Below are 27,978 nucleotides of genomic sequence, written 5' to 3'. Positions count from 1 at the left end.
GGGAGGCAGCGGGAGCCGCCGGCCCGGGGATGGCGGCAGCGGCGGCCCGGGGAGCGGCGGCGTGAGGGGACAGCCCTGCCCGGCCCTGCCCGCAGCCGGGCCGCACCATGGGCAGCGCCGACTCCAAGCTCAACTTCAGGAAGGCGGTGATCCAGCTCACCACCAAGACCCAGGTGAGGGCCGCCATCTCGGGCGGGGGGCGACGGGGGGCCCCGCCATCTCGGGAGCCGCCCTGAGGCGCGGCCGGGGCGGGCTGAGGGGGCCGCTCATGCCCGGCCCTGCCCGGAGACACCCCCGGGGCTGCGGGGAGGGGGCGGCCGGGCCGCTGTTCCCCCAGCCCGACCCGACGAGCGGGGCCCGAGCGGGTCCCTGTGCGGGGGCTGCGGGCAGGAGCCCCGGGCCGGGCTCCCTCAGCGCGGCCCTGCCCGAGGGCCGGGGTGCTGGGGGGGTCTGGGCCGGCCCTGCCCATCGCCCTGTCACGGTCTGTGGAGGGGCACCGGCATCGCCAGGACACCGGCCGGGGCAGGGCTGGCAGGGCCCGGCCACTGTCACCGCCTCTGGTGACATCTTGTGCTTTGCCGAGCAGCGTCCTGTGGTAACGGAGCGGACGCCGCTGCCGTAAGGGGTGTCCGCGGCTCCTAATGGATTCAGCTGCAGGTTTACATCACCGCAAGGTTTGCCAGTGCTCCCCTTTCTTTATCTTTCCCCCCCCTCCTGAATCATGGGTGGAGAACCTTGTCCTGTTTTTCAGTAGTAGCCGATTAAAAGGCCGATGGCCAGCCATGCTGTTGGCAGCAGAAGCAGTTTCCACCTGGGACCTGTGAAACAAGGCTTTATTTCTGCAGGCTGCAGAGGAGAAGGAGTTAAGTGAAAGTCAGGGCTGTGTGTAGGGAGGGTGGCTGCCTAGAGGTCTAACAGATGTTGTGCCTGTCCTGGGAGTTAGCTTAATTTTTATCTTAACTGGAGAGTCCAGTAGCAGCAGCACACTGGCAGAAAATTAGTAGTCTGTCCTTCTATTTAAGGAGCAGAGAGATTTTTCCCTTTTGAGAAGTCACATCTCAGGTTCTTCTGAGCTACGATGGTGAACAGCTGTTAAAATCCACCTTTGGTTGGTGAGGCAATAACAGCTGCTAAGAAAACCTGGGGTTGATGGCAAAAAGATAGTTAACAATGGGGAATTAATTTGAAAGAAAAGGGTATGGATACAAACTGGTAAAAGGGTAATAGGAGAAAATCTGTGAAAACTCAAGAGATGAAGGCTACGAGTGGGAAATGAATCATAGGTGGAAAGGCTGTGGAAGAACCTGGAAAAAACATATTGATACTTTCTAAAGCAGTATCACTTATAGCTGCATTGCTCAGGAATGACTTTTGTGAATATGTTCTTAAAAACCTCCAGTTGTGGATGTTTCACAACATCCCTATGTAAAGAGAAAAGTGAATGAATTAATGTTTCAAGGGCTTCTTCAAAGTCTCTTCTGCATGGCAGATAGTTCAGAGTGCCTTTGGACCATTCAGCTTTGGACTGTCCTTTCTTCATAAGAAAACATGCTTATAAAGTGAGATTGGGGGGTAAATCAAGCCTGTAGGTATCTGCCCAGTCTGCTGTTCACAAAGAAAATCCTGTATGAGGCAATCCCTCGGATCAACAGCCGAGAAGGGAGCAGTTCCCTCCCCTGGTTTATCGACCTGTGTAATGAAAGAAGGTTTACTGGGGCCCCGAATAAAGGAAGGAGCAAAAGCTTCATTCTTGGCTGGATTCATTTCACGTCTCTGTGGTCTAGGTGAGACTGCATGTGGAAAAAGGGTGGAGTGTGGGCACTCCCATATTTACATACTGTGTTTGCCTGTGCAGAACGCGTGACTGGGCTCTCCTGGAGCCTTCTGATCTCGCAGCAGCAGCAAAACCTCCACGTAACTGCCTGGTCCGTGAGACCCAGGATCCAAAACCAGGCTGCAATAGTGGGCAGAGCCAAAGCTTTCCAAGCTGTTGGCTCACGATATGCTTTGCTTCCTCAGCAGCGTGTCTCCTGTTTTGCAGCCTTCTCCTCTGACATCAGGGAGCTGGACAAATAGATTTTAGTCAAGTCATCAGTAACATGAAACCGTGAGCTTAGAATGCACTGTGAGGTGTTCGTAAGGCTCTGGTGGGAAGAAGTGGTTGAGCAGAAGGCACTGTTCGCTCACTGATGAAGGTTTAGGGTTGGCACTGAAGTTAAATTTTTCTTAAAAGTAAGTTCTTATAATCTCCAGGCTTTTGTTAATTAAAAAAGGAGTGTTCCCATGTAAGCATTTAAAAAAAAAATTAAATCTACAAGGAACGTAACATTTGAATGCTTGTAGCACATGTGGAGCCCAGAACTTGGAAGTGGAACCAGGTCTGGACACAAATGGAATTGACTTAATTGATTTTTTTTTTTTAACTGCCAAAGAGAAACTCTGAAAGTGTAATAGTATTAAAAAAGAAAAATCACTTCAGAATTACTTCAGTGATTAAAAAGGGCAGTAATACCAGAAGGAAGCAATTAGCTTATGCCACAGATGCATATTTGTAATCACACATGGGGAAATGGGCTTTAAGATTTTTACAAGATATATATTACATTACTCTGCACACCTTTAAATTGGTAGGGCCCATCCTTTTAATAATGAAACAGATGTGCTTTATAGTAGAGAATGTACGAGTCCTCCCGAATTGCCCATAAAAGTGCTGTTTACTTAACAGGTGAAGGGAAATGGATTGTGAGTTTGACAGAGCAGGAAACTGGTCTGGGAGCCTTAACTGCTGGGGAAGCACCTTTTCTTTTTCCAGTCAGTTGGGAATCCTGCCAGCAACCGAGTGGAAGATAAGAAATTTTGATCTTGTGAATGAGCTTGTTAGATTTTAATGCTGGCTATGCCTCTGCTTTGAAAGAGACAGGAAAGATCAAACACGAGGGACAAACTCCAGTCCTTTCTTTTCCCCCTTGTGGAAATGCAGGAGTACAACGGGTTGTTAACTTGAGCCTGATAAAAGCACATCTTGAGCTCGGAGAGAGGTCTGTCTCTGGGAGCCCATTTCTGATAGTGTTCGAGCTTGACTCAGCTGTCCAAGTGTCTCAGGTTGATGAAAAGCAAAGTTGCCTTAAAAAAAAAGCTGTAACTAACACTTCACACAGCTGACTTTTCATCTTGGGCTTTCCCTGCCAGATTTCTACAAATCCCATTTTCCAGTTTGCTTTGCAACACTGTCTCTGCTGTGGGAGCAGAGAACTGGTGGCAGACTCATGAAGTCTCTCCTTGATTCTGCACTGCTAACTGCAAAGACCTTATGGGAAAATTTACCATTGTTCCAAAACTTGTGTGGAGCTGCCATCCTTGGCAGCAGGAACGAAATCTTGTTAGTTATTAATATTTTGAATAAGTCCGTCCTCGGGCTTTTCTTTTGCACAGTGGCTAACAAACAGGTGGTACAAAGGTGTGTGAATTGCCTCAAACTAATCCCTGGCCCTGCTGCGTGGCCTGAACTAGAGCTCAATCAAGTGCTGCATGAATGGTCATTACATGCCACAGTTCTGCTCATTTGGGGTGGAAAGGAGCATGTTGCTGTTACATATCTCCTGAGCTTGTGCAGTATGGCCTGGAAATGGGATGGAGGGACAGGGATGGAGGACCTGCTCTGCTGTCAGGTGCCAGGAAAAGAAGAGTCCCTGCCCCAAACACCTCGCTGCCTTGGCTAGTGGGATGCTTAATTGGCATGTTGGCATGAAGCAAAAAGAGAACACAATGAGGGAGACCAGTGGCTGCTTGTCCCTTTGTTCTCTGCTGATGGTTTGCAGCAACCTTAGAATTAGTTTCAGGACAGTCCTCTGGTGGGGACCTGTTGGGCAATTGTTGGAAATGGGCATTCCATGTAAGCTGTAAGGGCAGAGAGCTCTCAGCTGGGAGGAGGTGCAAACACTCGCCCTGTCTGAGGTTGTGAGGGATTGTGTCTGAAAAAGAAAGTGAAGGTGGTGCTGGCGTCAGGCTGAGGACAGTAACGAATGGGAGAGGCTGTGTCTTGGGAACTTTTCCTGTTTTTAGGACGTGGTCAGCCCCACTCTGTTTTCCTGTTTCCTGTGAAGTATCCTGTTTGCCTGCTCAGGGTTGTGATTCTCTGCTCAGTATCTGGCATGAGGCTTGCAAACCGTCCTCTTCTGACTCCTGCAGCATGTGTGTGGTGTGCTTCAAAGAACCTGAAACCCAACATTTACAACTATTAGGAAGTAAAGACTGGAGGTGTCCGGTAGGACTGGTTTCGCTTTTGTTTGGCCAGCCTGCAGGTGGGAGGTCTGTATACCTTGACCCAGGGAACTGAAGGCAAAAGTCTCCCTCCTTGCCCACTCTGAGATGTCACATCACCGCAGCTCTGCCCACTGTGTGCTCAGCAACACTCTGGGCTACAGTCACCTCACCCACTGGTGTGGAGCTTGCTTTGGGCAGCAGGGCCCCTCTCTGCTGGTCAGCTCTGTACCTTCAGCAGTCTCTGTGGTGGGGTGTGTGGGGATCGGGAACTTCCTTTGCTCTCCAGATGTGCCAGTTGTGTTTCCGGAGTACAGTCAAGCTGCTGATCCCTCAATTCTTCTGGCAGTGATGAAATTCTAATTCTCATTGCACTGCTGGTGCAGAGCTGGTTGTCTGCACCGTGCTGGAGGAACGTCAGGCTCTTTCTTACCTGTGCTGCAGCTCCCTCCCTGAAAGAGGACAGATCTGTGCTGATGGGGAGGATCCAAAGCAGCCCCAGCTCAGCGTTGGTGAGGATTCAGCTCCTCGTGAGCTCTCTGGCTTAGGCACTGAGGTGCTCTGGGATTTGTGACTGCAGCATGTGCTGTACCAACACTTGTACCTAAATCTTGACATTTCCAAATGAAGATATCCCTGGCTGGTGAACAAGACTGTTCTAGGTCTCTGTATTTCCCTTTGCTGTGAGCTGGATAGAGGCTGTTGTATAAGCTCAGCGTGAGGAAATGGATATTTAGATCCCCAGAGATGCTGTGTGCAGAATACAATCAGCTTAAAAACAGCCAGTACTGTTCTATCAAGGAGATGAATATTATGTGGATTGAGTAGCTTCATGATGCCAGACTGGTAATTAAAACAGGAGGGCAGCAGGGATCTGAGTGACTCAGTAGTGAATCCGTGTCCCAGGATTGTACACGGGATACCATCTGTTGATGAGGAGCTGCCTTGCTGCAGCTATTAAAAATGAAAGAAACCGGTGTTTTAGCATAATCTGGTTGCCAAGATGGCAGCCGAGACATTACCAGGGCTGCACATCCAGTGTTGCAGTTTGGGTAATCACCGCTGTGCTTCTCCACTCCCTGGGATTTCAGTCGGAGGCCCTGCTCTTCAGTCCGTGTTGCGTTGCCATCTGTAAAACAGCGGCTGTGTTCAACCTCTGAGGAGGCCTCAGGCTAGTGGGAGGTAAAGGGATCAGTGTCTGCTGGAGGGAAATGGTTTTCTGCTTCCCCTCTAGATGAGAGTGAAGCCATTATTTATGCATGATGCCCAATTAGCAGCAATTGCTGCTCGCTGTTGTTGGTGGGAGTGGCTGTGGCAGGAGGCCAGGACGTACATGTGGCAATTATACATGTGGTTGTGGTGTGTGGTTGGAAAAGAGGCGTAGGAAGTGTAAGATGTTTCATGCATTACATAGATCAGATTTCCAAATAATTGGCTCTCTTCGAACAGTGCACTTAGAGATGAGATGTGCAAAATAGCTTTCCTTCCATTAAGCATTTCATGCTCAGGTAACAAAGAACACAGCTCCTTCACACGCTCAGGAAGCTGAAAGTCAGGCTGTGAACACTGTGCTGTTCCTACAGATTCCCTCTGAGGAGCTGTGACCTTGAACATTTCCAGTTGGAAAAAGTTGCTCTTTCTTTTGGGAAGAGGTTTAGTAGGATCTTGCTTTGGTGGCCAGGTGATAAAATGAGTGTTTCAGCACTAGAACCGAGTTTAAGAAGATACCTAAAAACATGTCGTTTTTTTTCTGGTTTTGTTTTTCAAGAGTGGAGAGTCACTTGGGCTGGTTCATTGCATGGCTGGCAGGACCAAGACCAGCAATAAACATTCTCTGCAACACTGAAGCGTTAAGGCAGAGAGCTGCAGGGCAATAACCTGCTGTACCAGTCTGGGGGCAGCCAGCCCCACTCACTTTTTGGGCTTTGATGGTAGTGACACATCACCTGCCCGTGGGCTGGGGCTGTTGGTTCAGGAGGTGACAGCAAAGGGGGCAATGCAGCGCTTCTCAGTGTCAGAGCAGTGAATGAGCTGTTCTCTCCCAAGTGGTGTTGGAGCTGCATTTAGAAACAGCATAGAGCTGGGCAAGTTCTCTGCCTACTACAGCAGAGCTGGGAGTGGGCAGGAGTTGTTTAAATTAAGCACACATTCATATTTTTGTCCTTTTCCCATCTGACATGGTAGACCCGCCCACGGTGCTGATTATCGCCCTTAACGAGGTGCTGTTTGCTTTGGAGCTGGTGCTGGTTGCAGGCAGGAGGCTCCTCCTCACCCCAAACCAATGGCTGGGGGTGCTCAGGTGTGTTGCTCTTCTGACCTCCTAAGCGTGCCACCACACCTTGGCATGGCTGGGAAAGCTCCTGGAAAAGCTTCCATTTTCCTCTTCTGGCTGAAATCGCGGATCTGTCTCTCTCACACTGCTTGTCATAAACAGGCAGGTAGCTGGACCCTTGGGTGGTTTGAGCACTCCTAGCCGTGTTTGGGCAATGCCTGTCTCTTGGCAAATGTTAGTAGTTACTTGGGAAAAGCTGTGTTCAGTTTTAGTCTGGCTGAAAAGTTAAGTCTTTCCTGATCCTTCAGAGCTCCCAGGCTTTGGATGCCTGAGGTGTTGTGTAATGGAGATGTCTTGTTTAACAAACAGTGCTGGTGTTTTCACTTTTGGGAAGAGGCAGGTCATCACCACGCTGCTTCTTCAGGAAGGCAGAGCTGACCCTGTGTGGCTGAGCCTCTGCTTCACCTTGAATGGCCAGCGCTGCCTTCTGGCTCTGCAAAGCCATAAAGGGCAAAGCAAGGTCCAGCCTGCTTTGTTCAGCTGCTTATAACCTGACACCCAGGTTGTTGTCAGCGTTTTGATTTTTAAGTAGTTGCCACACTGTCAGGAAGAAATAATGCTGTGACTCTGCAGCCAGCTGTACAGAGCTGTCTGGCAAACTGACTGTCCCTATGGACAGCATCCTGAGCAGTGGGGTTTCAGAGCAGGTAAAAGTGGAAATTATCTGTACCTGCAGAAAAAGTAATGGGAAGAAGTGTGTTCCCAGGGTTGGAGGGGTGAGCTTCTCAAACCACAGGTCTGAAATGGATTGCTTGCTTTGGTCCCCTCCTTCCATCTTCCTCTTTGAATTGCTCACTTAGTGCTTTTTAAGAACAAAGCCTTGGCAGCGACTGGCTGCAGCGAGTCCAGTTCCCTAAAAATAGTTGATGCAGAAGGATCAATTGCATTGTCTCTGTAAGTGCTTTGAGGTGGGTCTGTCAGTTCCTTAGGTCTGTTTGTGCCCTAATGTGAGATGTTCCTGATTGCTTCCTTGAGACTTGGGTTACAGTACAAGTAATTCCAGTGCACACTCAGAGCATCCTTGGCTTGCTCTGAAGGTGACAGAGTGCACGAGAACAGCCTGGCCCATGTGCACTGGTGAAGATCTTGGAATACTTGCATCAGTTGCAGACAAACAGGCAGCCTTGCGTGTGTTGTGGCTCCATGAAAGACCTGGGGATTCCCAGTCTGATGCAGTTGGGCACATGAATGTTTTGCTGCTCAACCCCTGTGTTTGGACCTTGTGGAGTGGTAGTTCTGCATCTGTAACCACGTTTGTGTCTCTGCAGCCCGTGGAGGCCACAGATGATGCCTTTTGGGACCAGTTCTGGGCAGACACAGCCACTTCAGTGCAGGATGTCTTTGCCCTTGTACCAGCTGCAGAGATCCGAGCGGTGAGAGAAGAGTCGCCTTCCAACTTGGCAACTTTGTGCTATAAGGTAAGGTCGGTGCTGCCTTACTCCTTGGTGCTGTGCTAGCAGGGAGGTGTCCCTGGATCAATAGCAGTGTGGCTCCCAAGGGGAGACAGGTGCCATCTTATTTCCTTGTACCACACAATGTGCTTGTTTGTCCCTCTCTCCTCCTAAGACTAACTCAGCCCTTCCTCTCGTGGAAGACACAGACCACAGCTGGCGTTTGATCACTTTGGAGCCTTTTTCCTCTTGTTCCCTTCCTGTACTTCACTCTGTCCTCTTGGGTCTTGCCTGTATAAACTGCTTGCTGCTCAGGGGACTTTGTACCTAGGCTGCATATTTGTGGTGAGGCTGATACATCCGATTCCTTGTCTGCATCAAATTGCATCTCACCACGCACCAGTCTGGCTTCAAGCTGATAAATCCCAGAGGGATGTGGAGACTGTCACTGCACAAGTTCGAGGGAGATCTTAAGACCTTTCGTCCTCCTCCTGTGATAATGGAACATTCCTAATGCTGCTTCTGATGTTGCTACATCCTTGTGTGGAGCACATGGGACATTGAGTCACATTTCCTACCCTGCCAGGTTTGGCAAATTGTCAAGCTGGTGAGCAACAGCCTGAGACTTATTCTGTCTGGAAAAGTGCAGGTGTTAATAATGCTCCTGATTTAAGCCATGCAAAGAGTAGGCTTGAATTTGTATTTGAAAAACACTTGGAATGGCATTTTTCCAGTTTTAAATGGTTGTTGCCATCCTGTTTTTCTTTCCTCTACAAACTGTGAATGAGACCTACTGAATCATAGTGAAGGTACCTCTGACTGTGAATCGCACCTCAGACAAATGCGTGTAGTGGATAATTGAGAAAAAATACAAACACGAGGGAAAATGGAATGATTTTTTCCTAGTATTGTCTTCTGGTAATCTGCAGTTTGGGACTTGAGAAGGGTTTAGGAGACCTGTAGTGACTACGTAACCCCTTTGACTCTGTTTCTTCTTTCCCCCCAAACCGAGACTAAAATATGTACTCTTCTCCCTGTTGAAAACAGATGTGTTGTGTTGGGAGACCTTGTGACTGCAGGACTGTTTCTCCATGAGCCCTAGATCTTGGGATATCAGTGTCACAGGAGCCTGCAGACTCCAGAAGTGCCTTTGGCAGGCTGAGGGCCCTGACCTGTGCCGAGGGCAGTGTGCCACTGCAGTGCTGTGTTCGTGGGGAGCACGACAGTGTGGCTGAGCTGTCGTTTACAGTCGTGGCTGGAGACTCAGGCTGTACAGTCATAAATATGCCTGAAGAAATCGTTCAGCTCAGTCAGAGTAGTGTGTGACAGCCTGGGACAAACAGCACTTAAACACCCATTAATGCAGTGACGCAGGCTGGCAGAGTCAGTGACCCAGGCAGTCTGCCATGAAAATAAGCAGGGGCACATGACCTCATGAATTAAAAAGCAGCAAGGTGAATCCTAGCTAAATGTTTCATTTCCTTCTGTTTCCCCTTGGGATGAGGGAGTAAGAGCGAGTGGGTGCAGCTGTTGGGGGAAGGAGCTACCTTTTTCTGTCTGTGGGTAAAACCTCCTGCCACTGCCTCCTGGGGCTGTGATTGCTGCCTGGTGAGACCTGCATCTATTCTGAAAATCCCAGTGACTCTCCACTGGCAGTTTCAGCAGCGATTGGATGGGCTGCAGTCTCAGCCCAGAAGCTCTTTGCAGAACAGCAGTCCTGTTCACAGGGACAGTGGGGAAACCTGGGCTGCCACCCCCCTCTGTTGCAGGACTTTGACAGACTGGGGGCTGTATCCCTTCACTTAACAGTTACAGGCAGCTTAGCTCCCACCTCCAGAGTCAGGAGAGGTCCCTGCTGTAATCACACCAGCACAGACAGATCTGTCAGACTGTGTTCCTGTGTGATCATCCCCTGCCAGCACCTCACACCGTGCAGCACAGTGCTGCTGCCTTGATCCTGCTGCATCTCGGGTGCTGTGGCTGATTAATCTGATCTGCCCTTTTCAGTGTGTGGTGTCATGGAGCAGTGCTGGAAGGAGCCTTCTGGTGCTCTGGCTGTGTCACGTGGCACCACACGTGTGCTGCATGGATTAGCCCTGGCATTTGAGGTCTCTTGCAGTGGAACAGTAGAAATTCAAGTAAGGTCTGTTTAAGATCATTAACCCTCTTTCTGCAGTTTCAAACAGCAACACTGCCTGTACCATTAGACTGAGAGAAAATGGACTCCTAGTAACGGCTTATAACTCTATGTGAGGGTGTCACCAGCAGGACAGACCTGCCCAGCTCTTGCTACTTTGTGCCCAGGTTAATAATACCTGCCTTGGTTTTGTTTCCTTCAGGCCGTGGAGAAGCTGGTGCAGGGAGCAGAGAGCGGCTGCCACACGGAGAAGGAGAGACAAATAGTTTTGAACTGCTGCCGACTCCTCACCCGTATCCTCCCTTACATCTTTGAGGACCCAGACTGGAGAGGCTTCTTCTGGTCAACTGTCCCTGGGGCTGGCCGAGGAGGGGTCTGTGACTTGGCACTTATTCTTTCTGGAGGATGATGGGGAGGCTGCAGTGAGGAGACACTTATGTACATTTGTCGGCAACTTTATTGCAGTTATTTCTATTTGGTCAGAAATTAGGTGGCATCTTCTGAATTCTTTCCCTTCCTTTGATTCTTGCTGTTCTTCCTCTCACCCTCAGCTGCTTTGTTCAGCGCAGGTTGCTGCATCATCTAAATGTTTCACTTGGGTGTGTAGCTGTTGGAGAGTGCTGGTATGTGAGTGAAGTCCTCTCCAGTATAACTGGAGGTGTGAATTGAAATGAACATGAGAGCTGTACTAAAAGCTGTGTGACTTTCCTAGACTGAAATGACCTTGTTCCGTTACCCAAAGTTGATTTAAGATTCAAGTCAAACTGTAGCAGGGTGTTGTTTCCACCGGTTTTACAATGTCACATTTAAAGCAAACAGTGCCAGAAAAGCTCTGGGCATCATGACTCAATACCCTGCTTATGAGCTGAGTGATAAATTTTAACCAGGGGCCTAGCCTGAGAGATGAAGCCCACAACTGAGCAAGAGTGGTTAAAGAATTAGGTATTCAAAACTACCCCAACATTCCAGGTGAGGCCACCCCAGTGCAGAGCAGAGCCAGACAATCCCCTCCCTGACCTGGCCGACGATGCTGGGCCTGATGCCCCCCCAGGACACTGTTGACCCTCTTGGCTGCCAGGGCACTGCTAACTCATGGCTAACTGGCCATCGACCAGGCCCCCCAGGTCCCTTTCCCAGCACTGCTTTCTAGCATCTCATTCCCCACTCTGTCCATACATCCAGGGTTGCCCCATCCCAGGGCCAGAATCTGGCACTTTCCCTTGTTGAACTTCATGTGGTTTTCCAGTCCTCCAATTTGTTGAGGTCTCTCTGCAGGACCTCCCTGCCTTCGAGGGATTCAACAGCTCCTCCCAGTTTTGTTTCATCTGCAGACTTGCTTAGTATGCCTTCCAAGTCCTGCATCCAAGTCATTTATGAAGCCATTGAAGAGCACAGGGCCCAAGATGGAGCCCTGTGGAAGCCCACTAGTGACAGGTCACCAGTCTGATGTTACCCCATTCATTACTATCCTCTGTGCTTGATCTGTGAGCCAGTTGTTCACCCACCACATGATGTGTTTATCCAGCTGTATTCTGGACATTTTGTCCAGAAGGATTCTGGTTGGTACAGTACAAACTTGCCCCTTGTGCTGCCTCTGCCTGTCCCCTCTAATCTGCTTCACCTGAGGCCACTTCAAGGGGAAGTTCTGGGTGGTGGAAAGGGAAGTCTTTGCTAGTCCTGCTCTGTGATCTGTGATTGGGAGGGTGGTAGTTGCCCATCCTTTCATCTCTGCGGGGGCCGGGGAGTGCTGGAGAGGCTTAACAATGGAGCAGCTCGTTTTGGGAAGCAACATGCAGAGGGTGCCTGGTGCTCTGAGCCAGCCCGGCTGCTGTTACTCCTGTGTTTCTGCTTTGTTCAGCACCTAGAAGAGAGAGTTTCTCGGCCTCAGAGTGCTGGGGTCACCCCAAGGCAATCCAGCCCAGTGCATGTGTGCTGGGCTGGGGAACCCTCCTGCTTGTTGTGCCTCCTGAGTGTGGGTGGAGCTGTTTTGGTTCAGTGTGCTTGGTGTGCTCCATCATTTAACCATATGCAGCTGTAGGGCTGGGATAACAAATACAGCCCTGGGATGTTAGGGAAGCTGGGGTCGTGTCTAATCTAGAGGCAACAACTTTGCTGATTGAAGGCTGATTTCTCTCAGGGAACTGAAGATGATGGTATGGACCATTAGTAAATATGTCTGTGATTATCCTTCACCTGCTTCATGATGCAGTGATGGATGGCAGAGCTCCCAGAGCATGGACCCACTCTCCAAGGGAGTCTGTATTGGGTTCAGATCTCCTGGTTTGTTATGTGTCACCCATTTTGGATGTGGTGGTACCCAGAGCCTGCTGGGATTTTTTCTGGCAGTTGGGGCGATCTTAGCAAAGATCGTTCTTGGAAAAGAAATCCCCTTGCACCCTAATGCTTGTCATTTCACCTCTGACCATGAGCCCAAGCAAAACCATCTTTGCTGGCTCTGTCCACCCTCTCTGTGCCTCTCCTTGCGTCCGGGATCTGTTTGTGGGATCCTTCCTGCTGTCACCGTCACAGCCACACAGACCATTATCTCTGGGAGCTGCCTGCTGTGATTGAAGAGCCGTGTGTTGTGCACAGGCTGACAGAGGCCTGGCTGAGGTAGATAAGCTCCTGCCATTCCTGCTCCCTGCCTTTCCCTCAAGCACCAGTGTGTGGTGGGGAAGGCCTCCCATCCAGGATGTTCTTTGACAGGCAGGATCTGGCAAGGTTTCCCGTGGCAACAGCTGCAGAGGAGTAGCCATGCATGGTTTGAGTGATTGCTTTGAACGCTGGAGATGGCAAATCCTCTCTGCTGTTGTGCCTTCTCTGCCGTGGCGGGCTGAGGTGGCCCTTGTGTGATGCATGGAGCCTCTGCCGGTTCTGTCACCTCCAGTCCTGGGGAGCCCATGCGGGACTTTGAGAGGTTTTACACCTTATTACTGCTGGTTGGCTTCTTCCTTTTGATGGCTCTGTGCATCATCCGAATCACCCTCCTTTGTGACTGTAAAATCCTTCTCTCTGTAAATGCTTCCCTTTCCGTTTGTCTTCAGTAAATCAACCATCTCCATGTGGCAAGGTCCATCCAATGCTACTCTTCTGTTACGTCTCCAGGCCTTTGTCTGCTCAGTTTGCTGTCATTAAAGAGCTTGTTCCTGTTTAGTCACCACCATCCAGGGGAACATTTCTTTCCTGTGCTGACTGGGTTTTTGTGTTTCTCCTTCCTGTTCCTTTGCAACGTCTCGCGTCCCTGTGTGTTTTTGGGGAGTGTATGTTCTCTTGCTGTGTGATACTGGTGTTACAGTGTGCTCTTTGCTATCCCTGGGCTGACAGTGCTGTTCTGTTTCTCACCTCAGGGAGATGAAGATGATGAAAATGCTCGGCCACTGGCTGAGTCATTGCTCCTTGCTGTCACTGATCTGCTCTTCTGCCCCGACTTCACTGTGCAGAGCCACCGGAGGAGCACGGTGGTGAGTTAAACCATGAGATTATCTGCATAGGGGCAGATGAGCTGCATGGTGGGAGGGGTATCCTGGAAAACTCCAGCAGCTTCCTGCAAACCTGCAGGAAGGAAAATATGGAGTTGCTGAGATTGAACCCACAGTGTCTAATATTGATCAGCATATTGCGTTCACTGTGTGGTGTTTGTGCCTTATAAAACAGGTGTTCTGAGACAGCTGGATGAGTCCCAAATGGAGTGGCTGGCAATTACCCCCACAATACAGCTCACCCATCAGGAAAAGGTGGTTGTGCTGGAAAACAATTGCTCTTCTGTTGTTGCCAGCAGAGCATAGACCTTTAGCACCTTGTTCCTTTCTTTGGCAGTTTGGTGCAGCCTGGGGCAGGAAGCATCTGTTTGCCTGAATGAGTAGATGGTCTTTGTTGTGTCTTTCCACCTCCTCTCCCTCTTTATATCATGGCAACAAAGACAAACGTGTTCTGATCTGTATGGTCTATGCTTCAGAGGAGTTCCCTGAAACAGGGATCTCCTACCAGGTGTGCTAAGAACAGGTTATGGTGCATCTACCTCCCTCCTTCTCTCCCATCAGTGATTCTGGTGGTTTTTGTAGATCTGGTCTATAAGCAAAAGTGGGCATCGCTGCTTTTGGTGTAGCTCTGATGTAAACTAAAAATGAGCACGCTAAACCCCTGTGTATTTGATGGCTGCAAAATTCCCTGACAAACCTGAGGTACTAAATTGATTGCTTGAGGTTTCTGAGTAGTACAAAGAGTGTTGAAATCTGTCACCTGAGGGTGAAGGGGCAAGGCTGGATCAGAGCTACCCCTGTGCTAAGAGTAAGTGGGAGTGGGGCTGAAACAGATGGACTTGCTGTCTATTGTTGTCACTTGGGATGGATTGCACAAGTCGGGGTGACAATGTTTATTCCTGGGAGAGCCTCCCCCCACCACCTGCACCTGTGATTTTCACTTGGCAGCAGCCAGACTGGTTTTTCAGTGCTCTGGGCAACTAGAATGAGACACTGAGATTGTGAATGATTTATGTTCCTTGCTGTTGGCTGTCTGTCTGCTGCCTGCAGCCTCTGTAGCCTTTGCCAAGCTGGCTTCCCTCCCTGGGCCTGGTCTGACTTCAGGTTAGGAGAGAGATGGTACCACCACCTCGTGTTCATGGCAGAGCATGTGACCCCAGAGATACAGGTCATGGTGGATGTTTGCTGAAGCAGCATTTGAGTAAAGAGGAGTAAGAACTGTGAGGGAATGGGCAAAGGAGAACTGAGACTCACCCATGTTGTTTTGCTCTTTGTCCTCCCACTGAAGTCAGCCCTTATGTTATGGCTAGAAATGGATGCTCCCTCCATCATGCACAGTGCCTGCATCTCTCTTACCCCTTACTCACCAAGACTGAGCTCTTTGAAGACATCAGCACCTGCTTTTTTTAGGCATGGGAAGATGCTGCACAGACCCAACTGTCTGGATGCTTCTCTGCTGGTTTCTTTGGTAGAGAGAGTGGCTAAACTGCCTTGGATACCACTAATGCTGCCAACTCTGGCTTTTGCCTTCTGTGGTCCAACCTCTTATTTCTCCCACAGGACACAGCAGAAGATATCCACTCCATCGACAGCTGTGAGTACATCTGGGAGGCAGGAGTGGGCTTTGCCCACTCTCCACAGCCTAACTACATCCATGACTTGAATAGGTAAGAGCTTCTGCAAAGGCAGAATGGAAAGAAACTGGCTCAGGAGGGGGAGATCTGGGGGAGATGAGCTCTTGGCTTCTGTGGGTATCTCTGATTCCCAAGGGGCTTTCTGCTTGCTCCTTTCTGAGCTAACAGGACTGGCAACATAGAAAAAACCTCAGCTGACCTTTTAAATAGCTTTTTGTATTATGATATGGGAGCAGAGTGTCTGCAACAGGAACTGGATAAACGTTGCTGTTCTGGAAATGCCTGGGAGCTCTGTAATGGATTTCTCTTTTTGTAAGCAGCAGTTCTGCCGAGCTTTGTGCCAGTGAAAGCTGGAATTGCTTAGGAAATGAAATGGGCTTAGGTCTCTCTGGGGAGGATTTTCTAGATAGGACTGAGCTTTCCTTATGTGTTGTTGTTGTAAGTGATTGTGCCTCCTGCTCCACACCTTGACAACTTCTTCCTTCCTCTCAGGACAGAGCTGCTGAAGCTGCTGCTGACCTGTTTCTCCGAGGCCATGTACCTGCCTCCCTCCTCAGACAGCAGCAACACCAACCCCTGGGTACAGTTTTTCTGCTCTACGGAAAACAGGTGAGGGTGAAGGGTGGGGCCCGGGTGCCAGGGGGGCCATGCCCTTTAGATCTCCTTCACGGAGTGTGTTGGTAATGGGGGACCATAGGACTTGCTACCTCCAACATCCGGGGGCTGTAGCCTGCTGTAGACTGCCTTCCTTTGGGATGGTGGTGTGGCACTGCAGCAGGTGGTTGTGTTGGATGAATGCCGCCCTCTAGTGACATTGTCTCCTCTGGGACTTCCAACTCCTCAGGTGACACTCACCCTGGGAAGCACAGACCTAGCTGGAGGCAGACAGTTTTGTCTTTCCAGGGCCTAGAGAGCTTTGAGGTCCTTTCCCCTTCTCACACTGCTGCACAGGGTTCCTCTGGGAGGCCGCATGGCATTTTTCATCTCCCCTTCCCTCTCAACTGTAGTCCAGGAGACCAGCTTGGCTCTTGTCTCTGGGCTGCTCAGTCATGGGTCACTGTCCCAGGTTAAAGAAGATGATGGTATTTTATCAAGACTCCAGACTCTGGGGGAGAGGGATACCTGTCGCTCCCTAAAGGCAGCACCTTTATTTTCCTGCTTCTGCCTTCTGAAAGCGTTTTCTCCTCCTCAGACATGCACTCCCACTCTTCACCTCTCTCCTGAACGTCGTCTGTGCCTACGACCCGGTGGGTTACGGGATTCCCTACAACCACCTGCTCTTCTCTGACTACCGCGAGCCTCTGGTGGAGGAGGCGGCCCAGGTGCTGATTGTCACTTTGGACTATGACAGCTCCACCAGTTCAAGTCCCACCGTGGATGGCACGACCACTGGCACAGCCATGGATGATGTGGATGTGAGTGACACTGGGGTCTGTATTTGCTGCTCTCCTGAACTCCCTGGGGTCCTCCCACACCAACTTGTATTGAATGTTGAGCTGTGGGGCCCAGCACTGCTCCTCCTCCTGCAGTCTGCTCTCTCTAATCTGGTCCTACTTCAGTCCCGTAGGCCACTAAACACCTGTACATGACCAAAACACTGGATTTTGGTCACTGCCTTGAATAGGGAGCATGTAAATGAAAAGCCCCTGACTTTACTATTCCCTGCAGTACTCTGTCTCCTTGCATTTAAAACTGGATCAGTCAGAGGAAAGCTGAAGTGAGGGACATTAGTGGTCCCATTTTGACTTCCTGAATAAACTTTGTTGCCAGTAAGCATTTCCCTCCTTTTCTTTGAACACAGCCTCCTGGACCAGACAATCTGTTTGTGAATTACCTCTCAAGGATACACCGAGAGGAGGTAATGTGCTCCCATCCTGCGCTGTTTCCTGTCTGATTTCATGCTGATTGCATTATCCCTGGGCCCACCACAGTCTCTTTCCTGGTCTGTTGGCAGGATTTCCAGTTCATCCTGAAAGGAGTGGCTCGCTTGTTATCAAACCCGCTGGTCCAGACCTACCTGCCAAACTCTGCCAAGAAGATCCAATTCCATCAGGAACTCCTCGTCCTCTTCTGGAAACTCTGTGACTTCAACAAGGTGTGGATCTGCTTGTTGCTGGGTTTTGCCCCACCTTGTTTGGTGCGGCTCTGGCTGGACCGAGCCCTGGTGAAGGGCTGTGGTGGGTAGTTAGCAGTGGCTCTGGGGTACTGTGGTCAGCAGCACTGCTCCCTGCTGCAGGGGCTGGGGGTCTGGATGTGGGGACAGCCTGTGAGGGGGGCTGCAGCTCCTGAAGGTCTGTGCTTGAGAAATTATTATAATAATCCTACAAATAACACTAGAGTTGAAGAGCTGGTGCATACACCAGGCTTTTTTATGTTCTTGAGAGACTAATTAGCTCAAGAGTACCTCTCCTGAGTCCTGCAGATGATGCAGGAAACCAAATATGCTTGTGATTGTCTGAAATCCTCCCTTTTCTTCCAGAAATTCCTATTCTTTGTGCTGAAGAGTAGCGACGTTCTGGACATTCTTGTCCCAATCTTGTACTTTCTCAATGATGCCAGAGCAGACCAGTGTAAGTTGGTTGTTTTCAATATTTGGTATGATTTGTGCTTGACAGTGGAGCTAGAATGTTTTTAAGATACTTCCTCTCTACCACTTACATGTGACAGCATCTCAAGTGTGTGTTCCTGACCTTCTAAGACATGGAGTAGAGTGGTTCAGTTAGTTGGGTTTTAATGTTTCTAACAGACTAGAAGCAGGACATGATCTGTCCCATAATATAGGGAAGGGAGATTCTTCCTTAGCACGTGTTAACTCGTATTGAGTCCTCATGTTGAAAACTGTGTCCCTGATCCCATGAGGAGGGAGAAATGAGCAATCCTCTCTTGCCTTGGGAATAAATCAGGTATAACTCTTGTCACTCTGTGGTGGAGAGAAGTCAGATCTTCCCTACTATGATGAGAGGTTTATATCAAGAATATAATGAAGAAAAACATGATCTGTCCAAGGCTTAACACTGTAGTGGCCCCATAAATGTGCTTGGGAAGGACACTGGCACTGACAACAGAGGGAGCTCTGTGGGATGTCCCTTATCAGGATAGTTTGGTCTGTGCACTTTTTTTCAGTCCCATAATGTTTCTCCTCCCTCATCACTGCCCCTCTGTCTCAGGGTTCCCCTGACCTCACTGTGACACGTGGAGTTTTTCTGGTTTTTTTTCCCCTGCAGCACGAGTGGGCTTGATGCACATTGGGGTCTTTATCCTGCTGCTTCTCAGTGGGGAGCGTAACTTTGGGGTTCGCCTGAACAAGCCGTATTCTGTCCGAGTGCCTATGGATATCCCTGTCTTCACAGGGACACATGCAGATCTGCTCATCATAGTGAGTATAGCTCCAGCAGTTCTCCTCTGACCCTCCCAGCTCCTGCTTCATACCTTCCCAAACAATTGTCCTCCTTCAGTGTACTCACCCTCCCTTGACTGGAAGCCCCCTGAGTAGCTAGAAAGTGTGTGGGATGCATCTAAGCACTGGCGGGATCTTTGCACACTGTTAACCTGAAGTGATGTGTCTGGCAGGTGTTTGGTTGGAATTCCAAGAGGTGCAATTCCATCTGCATGAGATGATCCCAAAGAACAGGATTCCTGATGGTGCTGGGCTGGTGTTCAGAGGACTCTGGGGCTGGCATGAGTGGGACGGGAGCATGGCCTGTACCAGACTTGACTATAGATGGGGAAGGCAGGAGATCTGGCTCTGTGCCAGGTAACCAGGGTTGTGTGGAGCACATCTGTCAATGGGAACAACAGTGATACCAAGCTCAGCCCTCCAGCTTTGTGTTGCTGCAAGGTTTCATTCACCTTTCAGTCTGCCCACAGCACTACCTACAAAAGCTGTGTGCTTTGCAGTACCAGCCTTGGGTGGTTCCCTCCTGTCATGTTAGTGCTTGTTTGCCAGAAAAGAATTATCTCAACAGCTTCTCATAAACCTCCAAAAGGAGATTCCCATTAGAAGGAGTAGGAAGAAACCTGTCCACCACAACTGCACTTGACACTATGTGTTTTGCTATTACATTCCATTAATCTCAGACATGCCAGCTAGAGTTGGGAAGGCCAAGATTGGGAATGTCTGAACTGGTTACAAGGCAGTTGAATCTTTCCATGTCAGAGGGTGTAGTTAAAAATAGTACAAACATTTGAGTTAGAAGTTCACGCTAGAATCAACTGTAAAATGATTAATTCTGTAGCATTTCAGACAACTCTCATAAGGGTTCAAAGTCAAAATCCATTGGAAGTAAAGATGTCTCTTACTTCCTGGTGGTTTAGTTTTGTCCCAGGCTGCCTGAACATTGTGGAACAGCTCACAGTCAGTTTCTGTTTGTGGTGTTGTGGGGCCCTAATCATGTTCCCAAAGGATTCCTTGCAAATGAAAGCTTGTACTCGTGGAGCGCGAGTCTGCAGCGAGAGCAGCCTTCCCCACCTGTGTAATTGTGGAGTGTGCAGGGCCCTGCCTAGGAAGGAATGGTGTCAGGAAGCGATTAGTGTGGGGGTGGCACTGGTTTTGGTTGAGAGGGTGCTTTCAGTAAGGTACTACCTTGCTCAAGAACTCCTTCCTTCCACAGGTCTTTCACAAGATCATCACGAGCGGGCACCAGCGGCTGCAGCCTCTCTTCGACTGCCTGCTCACCATTGTAGTGAACGGTGAGCACTGTGGGGTGAGACCACGGCCTGCAGCAGGGACAGGGATGGCTGCTCTCACTCCCCTCTCTCTGCACCCCTGCCTGTGTCCCCTAACACTGACCAGTGCCCACTGCTGGAAGCTCATCCTTTCCAGTCCGTGCTGGAGGTGCCAGATGCAAATCAGGCCTGCTGCAGGGTCAGATGGGGCAGAGGCAGGGACAGCAGAGTCCTGGAGCCCATTTGGGGTGGCAGAAGGACATTTACCAGTACGCCTGGTGCGTTTGGCAGTGCTGTTCCTTTCCAGCAGGGAGTGCCACCTCCCCACGGTGGCAGTGACTTCCCTTGGGCTGAGTGTCCAAGTGGCTTCAGTTGAGAAGCTTTTCAGGAGGCACAGCAGAGATGCCACTGCTAATGTAAAACTAAGCAAGACCCTCTAAAAGCAGCAGTGCCTCCCTTTACTAGGCAATATCTCCGTTTCACTTCTTTTGTATTTGGAAATGCTTCTGTGGAACCCTGTTGGGCTCAGCTTTCTCAGAAGTGCAGGGTGGGAAGGTGATAAAAACAACATATTTAGTGGTGTATCTTTGAGAATAAATACACCTTAGTTCTTTCTCCAGTTTTCATTTGTTTGCCTTCCACAGTGTCTCCATACCTGAAGTCTCTCTCCATGGTGGCTGCTAACAAGTTACTGCATCTCCTGGAGGCTTTTTCCACCACCTGGTTCCTGTTCTCTGCTGTCCAGAACCACCACCTCGTTTTCTTCTTGCTGGAAGTTTTCAACAACATCATTCAGTACCAGTTTGATGGTAAGAAAGTGACTGCTGTGTTTAGTAGGTTTGTACCAGTTTAGTCCAAGAGAACATGAGATGGAAGTTCAGAGAAAGTCCAAACAGATGAGGTGAGAAATGTAGAAATCAGCTACATGGAGCCTTGCCTAGGATTGAGAAGTTGGATTAGTAGTTAATCATTGTTGGGTCCTGACCTAGAGAAATTGTGTTAGAGCAAAATGAGATGACAGCTAATTGTCAGCACAACCTCAGCCTCCTGCAGGCCAGAAGATGAGATGGATAGAGGGGAAGAAGAGGGGAAAGTGAGTGTGTAACACTGAAGCTGTGACTGGCTGAATGCTGCTATGAAACTGCTCATGTTGCTCAGCAGTGCAGGTGATGGGACCAAAACAACTTCCATCTCCTTAAACATTTAAAGTGCTTCTCAGTTCTGCTCTGGGCAGATCACTGGGGCTGAGGACCAAATAGCCCCATCCAAACAAAGTTCTCACACTTGCTACTTTCCAGGAAATGCCTTCTGCTTCCCCTCTTAAAAGCATGACAGTCTTGTACCTCAAAGAAATAATAAAGTGAGGTCCCTAAAGCTGCTCAAAACTTAATGTTTTGTTTAAACCTGCAAATCAAGAATGCCCATTCTGCTTCCCTGATGGAAATCCTGCACGTGGTGGTTGCCAAGTCCAAAACCAACCTTTGTGGGTATAATTTGTGTCTTATATTAGAGGATGGCTTCATTCTGTTCTCTGCTATCTTGCAGGCAGTAAGAATTGTGGCAGTTTTACTTCACTATTTCAAGTCTATTTCTTCTTAAATGAAGTGCCCTGATTTGTTTTGTGAATTCTTTTGAAGATGGAGAAATGTTCAATCTTGGCTAGTAACCTTTTTGTCCAGAATAGGTGCTAATACGTGGTTTCAATGATCTTTTTTCCTCTCAGTTGTTTGAATATCCCTCTCCAAGCCATTTCTTATCAGCCTTCCAGCCTAGGAAGGGTTTCACTGAATTTTCTGTACTGCTTGGTGGTGGACAAGAGGATATTGAGCTCTGCTCTTTCTTCCCTGTGCCGTTGCCTTTGTGGGTGGTAGCAGAGTTCTCTGAGCTTGCAGTCTCTGCAGTCATGCTTTGTGTACCCAGTGAGCTGTGCTGTACTGGCAGAGCTCTTTGGGCCTCACTTCTCTGCTTGTTTTGTTGCTGTGATTCCCAGGGAACTCCAATCTGGTCTATGCTGTTATCCGCAAGCGGAATGTGTTTCACCAGCTGGCCAACTTGCCCACGGACTCCCAGTCCATCCAGAAGGGGCTGCAGCGCAAGAAGAAAACCCCTGAGCCCATTTCTCGCACCAACTCCCAGGATGGGGTCTCCATGGAAGGGTCACGTCCTGCTGCCCCTGCTGAACCAGGGACACTGAAGACCAGTCTGGTGGCTACTCCAGGTGAGCTTTAGTTTACCTTTGGAGCAGGAGAGAGCTTGTTTTCTCTGTGAGATACGTTGTGGACTCACCCTTTCACTGGGTGTGGAGAGATTAAGAGTTTACATCTGTGAATAACTTAACTGCCGTTCAATCCGAGTTTCAGATCAGTTTGCCCAAGCTGATCACAAACAAACTGCCTCGAGTTTCTCTCCTGTCAGGCTTGGCGTCCACGTGGCCATTTGCCCTAGTCTTGACCTATTGCCTCAGTTTAACTATATTTATGTGAATCTATGTTCCCCTTGCATCAGGGAGCATTTTCCTTGAGACAGACTTCTCTGGGGTGGTGAAATCAAGGCTCAGTCTTGCTTATCCAGTTGAAAGGAGAGGATTTCCAATGTCAACAGAGGCATAGGGTGTCTGTGCATCGTAGGTCAGATAAGACCCCCCTCCTTTTAAACATATTTAATTCACTTGTGTTTCTCTTTTGAGCACAGGAATTGACAAGCTCACAGAGAAGTCTCAGGTGTCAGAGGACGGGACCATGCGTTCCCTGGAGCCCGAGGCTTCCCAGCTCTCTCCAGAGGGAAACCCACCCGCAGCCCTGAGCGATGGGGAGCCCTGGAGCGGGGTAAGGCCAGACAGTGGTGTGCAGGGAAGGTCTGGGATGTGAAATGAGCAGAAATGTGGTGCTTAGAAGACAAGGTCTGGTTGGCCCACTGAGGAAAGGCATCATATTAAAGGCAGTGTGGACATGTGCACGGTGCTGGAAAACAACGTGGTTCAGGAGCGCTGTTGCATCATCTTGGGTGTTTCATGTTTGTGCTGGTGACACGAGCTGGGGCACACGAGTGAGCTTTCTCCAATGTGAGCACTAGTAAGCAGCAGCAAGGGCATAACTGCAAAGGCATGTATTCCCGTTCCCGAGGTTTTCAACTCTCGTTCTTACTGCTGCTTCTTTTTCCTCTCCCTTCTGGGATGGAGAGCTTTACCAGAATCTTCTATTAGCTGGTGAACAGTGTGTTCCCATGAGGGCTTGGCTGAGATACTGTCCTCAGAGTGGCTTTGAATAAATTGGAATAAACAGAATATCCCAGGATGAGTTTTACTTACCCTTCCTGGCCTAGCCTGGTACCAGGTGAAGGCCTATGGTCAGTGAGGTATCTTAAGCACACAGCTAATTATGTTGTCATTATGTGAGAACTTGCAGAAGAAAGGTTTTCTTCTTCCAGCAGCCCATAAAACCTAATTGTGGGTCATTCCATCTGTGTCCAGCAGCTGGCTCGAGCTGTTCCCCAGTCAGAAAAGGACTGGCACAGCACTGTCAGCTTCCAGCGGCTTCCAGCAAAACTCTGCCCCAAACTGGCTGTTTCTGGTTGTGAAGGTGATGCATGAATGGGCCCATGCATGTGGAGGTGCAGGATGGCTGTTGGAAGGAAGTGCTGTTCCCATTTATTTTGTAGCAAAGTCAACTCTAGGCCGTAGTAATGAATGGTCAGGGTGCCTTGCTAAAGGAAAAAACCTCTCCATTTTCACCTCATGCAGAGATTGACAGTGATTTTAGAGGGTTATTTCCTTTATTCCTGGTGTGAATATGGAAAGCCAGGTTGAGTGTGTCATTCCTCAAGAGGCAGGAGTTGTTAGGTAGGAGTTGCCAAGAGCCCAGCCTTGGAAAAATGCTCTTTAAGATATTCCAGGATGGACACCAAAAATCCCAGAGATACTCAGTAGACAGAGGTTGGAAAAGCTGTGGCTCTTAGCTCTTTAATCCCTAAGCCAAAAGAAAGAACCATGCCTGAGCTGTTTGTTGTCAGTCCTGTTTTAACTCTCCCACTGTGGATTGTTGCAGCAGGGTGTCAGAAGTAGTGACTTGGAGTTGTGACCTTCCACAGGGTCCTCCAACTTAACCACATCAAATATTGCCACTGCCTGGTTCAAAGTGTATGGATTTGGTGAATGAAGGTCTGGTGGGTTTGATGCGTTCTAGGGACAGGCTGAGCTATCTTTCCCAGCAGAGCTCTGGAAAAGCTGTGGGGAACATTAGCAGAAAGAGGATTGTATTTCTTGCTCTTAAGTGTGATTTGCTTTTGTTTGTTTTTTGTTTGTTTAAAAATAATATTTACTGATAGGAGGCACCACACTCCCGGCGGGATCGAAGGCGTCTCTCTAGTGCATCCTCCAGTGCACAGTGGACTCCAACTCCTGACTGGGTAAGGGAATCTGGGCAGAGGAAATAAATAATGAGAAAAAGAGTTGTGGCAGAAATACCTCACACACCCCCTTCCCTGCCATCAGAAACTCTCCCAGAGCAGCATTTCCTCAGTGGGAATGTCTTTGACTTGTGGTCAAAGCTCCAGAAGTTTACTAACATCTGCAAAGAAATATTTTGTTTTACCTGTTTTAAGCCAATGCCCCACTGATTTCATTGGGTGCCTCATAATTCCAGTGCTCTGGGATTTATTGTATTGCTCCTGTGCAGTCAGTTCATCCACCAGCTTCGTAATTTTTGTACACCTCATTTGTTGCAGAGATTGCAGAGACAGCTGTATTAAAACTGCTAATGCAGTGCACTGATTTCCCTGCTGCTTTCCTACCTATAGGTGATGTCTTGGAAGTCAAAGCTTCCCCTGCAGACAATCATGCGGCTCTTACAGGTGCTGGTCCCTCAGGTGGAGAAGATCTGCATTGACAAGTAAGTAGATTTTTGGAGAGGAAGGGCTGTGCAGTGTGTAAGGAGCTCTGTGAGGCTGGCAGAGTCTGAATTTGGAGAGCCCTTGGGGAAAGCTTGTAAAGCATGATTGAAAACATCACAGGCTCAGCAGAGATGTTATTCTCCTTGCCAAACGTCGTGTTTGTCTGATCCCTTCTCCGCTCTGTTTACAGAGAGGGTGTGTGTTCTCGCTGGCCACGGTCGCTGGCTCTGTGTCTGTGTCTGTTTAGACTGATACTTTGTGCTGCAGCAGTCTTGGGGGTGTCTGTGGGCCGTGCTGAGGATGTTCCTGGCCTGTCTCTTCGCAGGGGTCTCACGGATGAGTCGGAGATCCTCAAGTTCCTGCAGCACGGCACCCTGGTGGGGCTGCTGCCGGTGCCTCACCCCATCCTCATCCGCAAGTACCAGGCCAACTCGGGCACTGCCATGTGGTTCCGCACCTACATGTGGGGAGTTATTTATTTGAGGTAAACCAGCTGGGTGCAGTCTGAGTTGGTCTTTTCCAGTCTGACTTTTGGGGGGCCTGTAGAGGGAATAGCATGCACTTGGCCGGCTCTGGATCGTCTCATATTTACAGGATAGGAAGGTGTTGTTCCCTTGGAAGAGGCTTGGATGAATCAGCTGCTCCAAAACTTTGAGTGGGTGTCATGAAGGGAGTTGTTCTGCGAGTACTGATAGTTTGGGAACTGGCAGCAGCAGGGAATGGAAAAGCTTCCTAGAGGGTCTGGTGCAGAGATTTCATGCAAAGCTCTGGCTTTGTGGGATGTTGTGGATACTGTCATCCCTTTCAGGTGCATTGTCTCTCAACCAGTGATTTCCTTTTATGCAAAGCTGAAGATGTGCTGTGTAGGCAACTGTAATCTTGGCTGGGAAATTTGAATCCCATGTACCTGGCCACAGAGAGTAAAGTGGCTCTTGTTTTTCTCTCTCAGGAATGTGGATCCCCCAATCTGGTATGACACAGATGTGAAGCTGTTTGAAATTCAACGGGTCTAAGAGAGCACTTACCTCTACTGAGAGAAATACACTGGATCTAAGGACTGCGGTGTGCTGCTTCATCACAGCTATTCCTGCATTTCACATTCAGCTGAGAGACCAAAAGGACAATCACTTCATTTACCTCCCTGTCATTTAAAGCTTTAATTGGGACCTGCTTGGACATCCCTCCCCCCAGCTCACTTCTCTTCCCTCACCCTTCACCATGAACCTTGAGTGAAAGATACCTAAGGGATTGTCCATTGTTGTGGTTGCACTAGAAATCAGACTGTTCTTAGCTCCTCTGTTACTCTTTTGCTTCTGGATGTGGTTTGGAAACCAATCTGACCCTGTCCTTGCCCTGGTGAGAGTCAGCATTTAATTGAAAAAGACTAGCTGTATACTGGGTGCAAGGGAGAAGCTGCTATTCCTGCAGGAGACAGGTTTTTGGAAACTGCAGTTACTTTCATGTGGCTCCATAAAGTTTCCAGGGCATCCCTTCTGGCTGCAGGTGTCTCCCTGGTGTCTCAGTTGTATATAGGGAAGTCCTTCCCATCCAAAGGAAAGGAGATGATGTTGAAGGAAAACTTTGTGTCTCAGTTCCAAATCTCTCTACTCCTTTCCTGGAAAGCTGCTTGAAGGGGTTTTCACTGGTGTGACTGAGAAGTTTTTCCTTGGCTTCCAGGCCCAGCAGCCTGTCCTTGATGGTGGGCTGTTGCAGGGGAGCATGTCTGGCTTTGGAAAGCCCTCCTTAATCCATGTGAGCACACAGGGAGGAAGGGACTGGCTCAGTGAGAGCAAGGAGAAGAGACCTGACTGTTAAACTCTTTAAGTCTTCTCCTGTTGACTGAAAGGACACTGTCACCTGGGTTTGAAAGGAACCATATCCTTCCATCTTTGCCTGGCAGGCTGATGCAATGCAGGAGCAGAAGGGTCTTTTGCACACTACTGTCTAAGGCAGGGGTTTGAGGGAGGCACTCAGGGAAGTTGTAGGAGGAATTTGGAAGTTGTAGGAGGAAAAGCATCTCCATGCCAGTAGGGAATGGGGAGTGCTGAGGCAAAGTTTAATTCTTCAGGGCATTTTGCTAGTGACAAAGTTATTGGATCTTGAATGTATTGGGTCCCAAGCATCCCAAGTGAAGTCTGGGAAGCCAGAAGGAGAATTGGTGGGAGACCCACTGTTGTTGGATTGGTTCAGTAATGTGGGGTTACACATTGGTGAGTGGAGACATCCTGGGTTTTGAGTCAAATTTTATATTCTGCTGGGAGGGGCTGCTGTCTTAGACCTGTGTGGTCTTTAGACAGTGAAAAATGAGAGGTGCTGTCATGAACTGAGACCTTTCTCACCAAGCATAGTCCTTGGTGCTCTGGTATTCAGGCTCTTGGGAGGATCATTAGCCGTGAACTGTTTACCACAGCTTAGAACCAGTGCCATCACTGCAAGGAAGCAGGTCCCTCATGTTAAAGTGTGTCACACACTCTGTGACCTTTAAGCCTGGTCTAAGCTTTGACGCTGGAGTGATAACAGTGTGACCATCCTCTCCCAGAGAGCTGCTGTAGTGTGCTGCCAGCTCCCAAGGGTCTGTAGTGAGGTGGTTTCCTTCCTTGGGCACTGAAAGGGGATGGAGTCCTAGGCCAGTAGAAAGCTGAAGTAAAACCCAAACGATTTCCTGAAGGATAAGAAATATGTGACATAGAGAGAGGTTATTCCCCCACCTGCCTCCCATCTCCAACCCACTTTGCCACCGAGCACTACTCCCATCCTGACCCCACCTCTGTTCAGGTGTAAACAGGGTGAGGTCTCTGTTTTACTTGGAAAATCTCTCGTCTATAAGAATGTGATTTGGTGGGGCCAGTCTCTGATTGTATGGCACTCGCACCTCACAGCTGGAATGGGGCATCCCGTGTCCCACGTGCTTGCCTCTTCCCTCCCATGGATCTGCTGGTTCTCACGATCTCTTCCGTCCTCTCTTTTCTGCTTTGTTTCTTTGTGAGTTCCTCTGGAAGCCTTTTTGTTTGTTTCTTGGTGTTTGGAGTCTGATCCTTGTTCTGTGGAAATCAACTTGCACTGTAAACTCTTTGCTTACTTATGGAGAGAAAGATAAAGATTAACTGAAACATGCATTTGATTGGTTGGTTTTTTGTTTGTTTCTTTTTTTTTTTTTTTCCCAAAGGGAGGTTTATAATCTTGTTTGTCTTAT

General features: G+C 49.2%; 1 protein-coding gene across 3 annotated transcripts; it reads left to right on the top strand.

Annotated features, from left to right (window-relative positions):
- HID1 (HID1 domain containing) lies at positions 1 to 27,901 on the top strand. 3 transcript variants are annotated; one of them, XM_027749770.2, is made up of 19 exons: positions 1 to 173; positions 7,861 to 8,010; positions 10,323 to 10,493; positions 13,468 to 13,581; positions 15,160 to 15,266; positions 15,726 to 15,842; positions 16,426 to 16,648; positions 17,035 to 17,091; positions 17,188 to 17,328; positions 17,713 to 17,803; positions 18,458 to 18,609; positions 19,844 to 19,922; positions 20,543 to 20,707; positions 21,889 to 22,116; positions 22,590 to 22,723; positions 24,222 to 24,302; positions 24,693 to 24,784; positions 25,111 to 25,269; positions 25,735 to 27,901. In XM_027749770.2, exons 1-19 carry the CDS (start codon positions 108 to 110, stop codon positions 25,796 to 25,798), a joined length of 2,391 nt encoding a protein of 796 aa, XP_027605571.1. In that variant the 5' UTR covers positions 1 to 107; the 3' UTR covers positions 25,799 to 27,901. The 3 variants fall into 3 exon arrangements, with proteins under 3 accessions (XP_027605571.1, XP_027605573.1, XP_027605572.1); XM_027749772.2 differs by lacking the exon at positions 1 to 173 and adding an exon at positions 397 to 674; XM_027749771.1 differs by lacking the exon at positions 1 to 173 and adding an exon at positions 2,726 to 2,789.
- Positions 27,902 to 27,978: the final 77 nt, after the last annotated feature.

The sequence above is a fragment of the Pipra filicauda genome, unplaced genomic scaffold, assembly GCF_003945595.2.
Source record: "Pipra filicauda isolate LSUMZ 115617 unplaced genomic scaffold, ASM394559v2 scaffold80_size11013439_pilon, whole genome shotgun sequence".
In the NCBI taxonomy this organism is placed as follows: domain Eukaryota; kingdom Metazoa; phylum Chordata; class Aves; order Passeriformes; family Pipridae; genus Pipra; species Pipra filicauda.
This window is presented reverse-complemented; position numbering and strand designations above follow the sequence as displayed.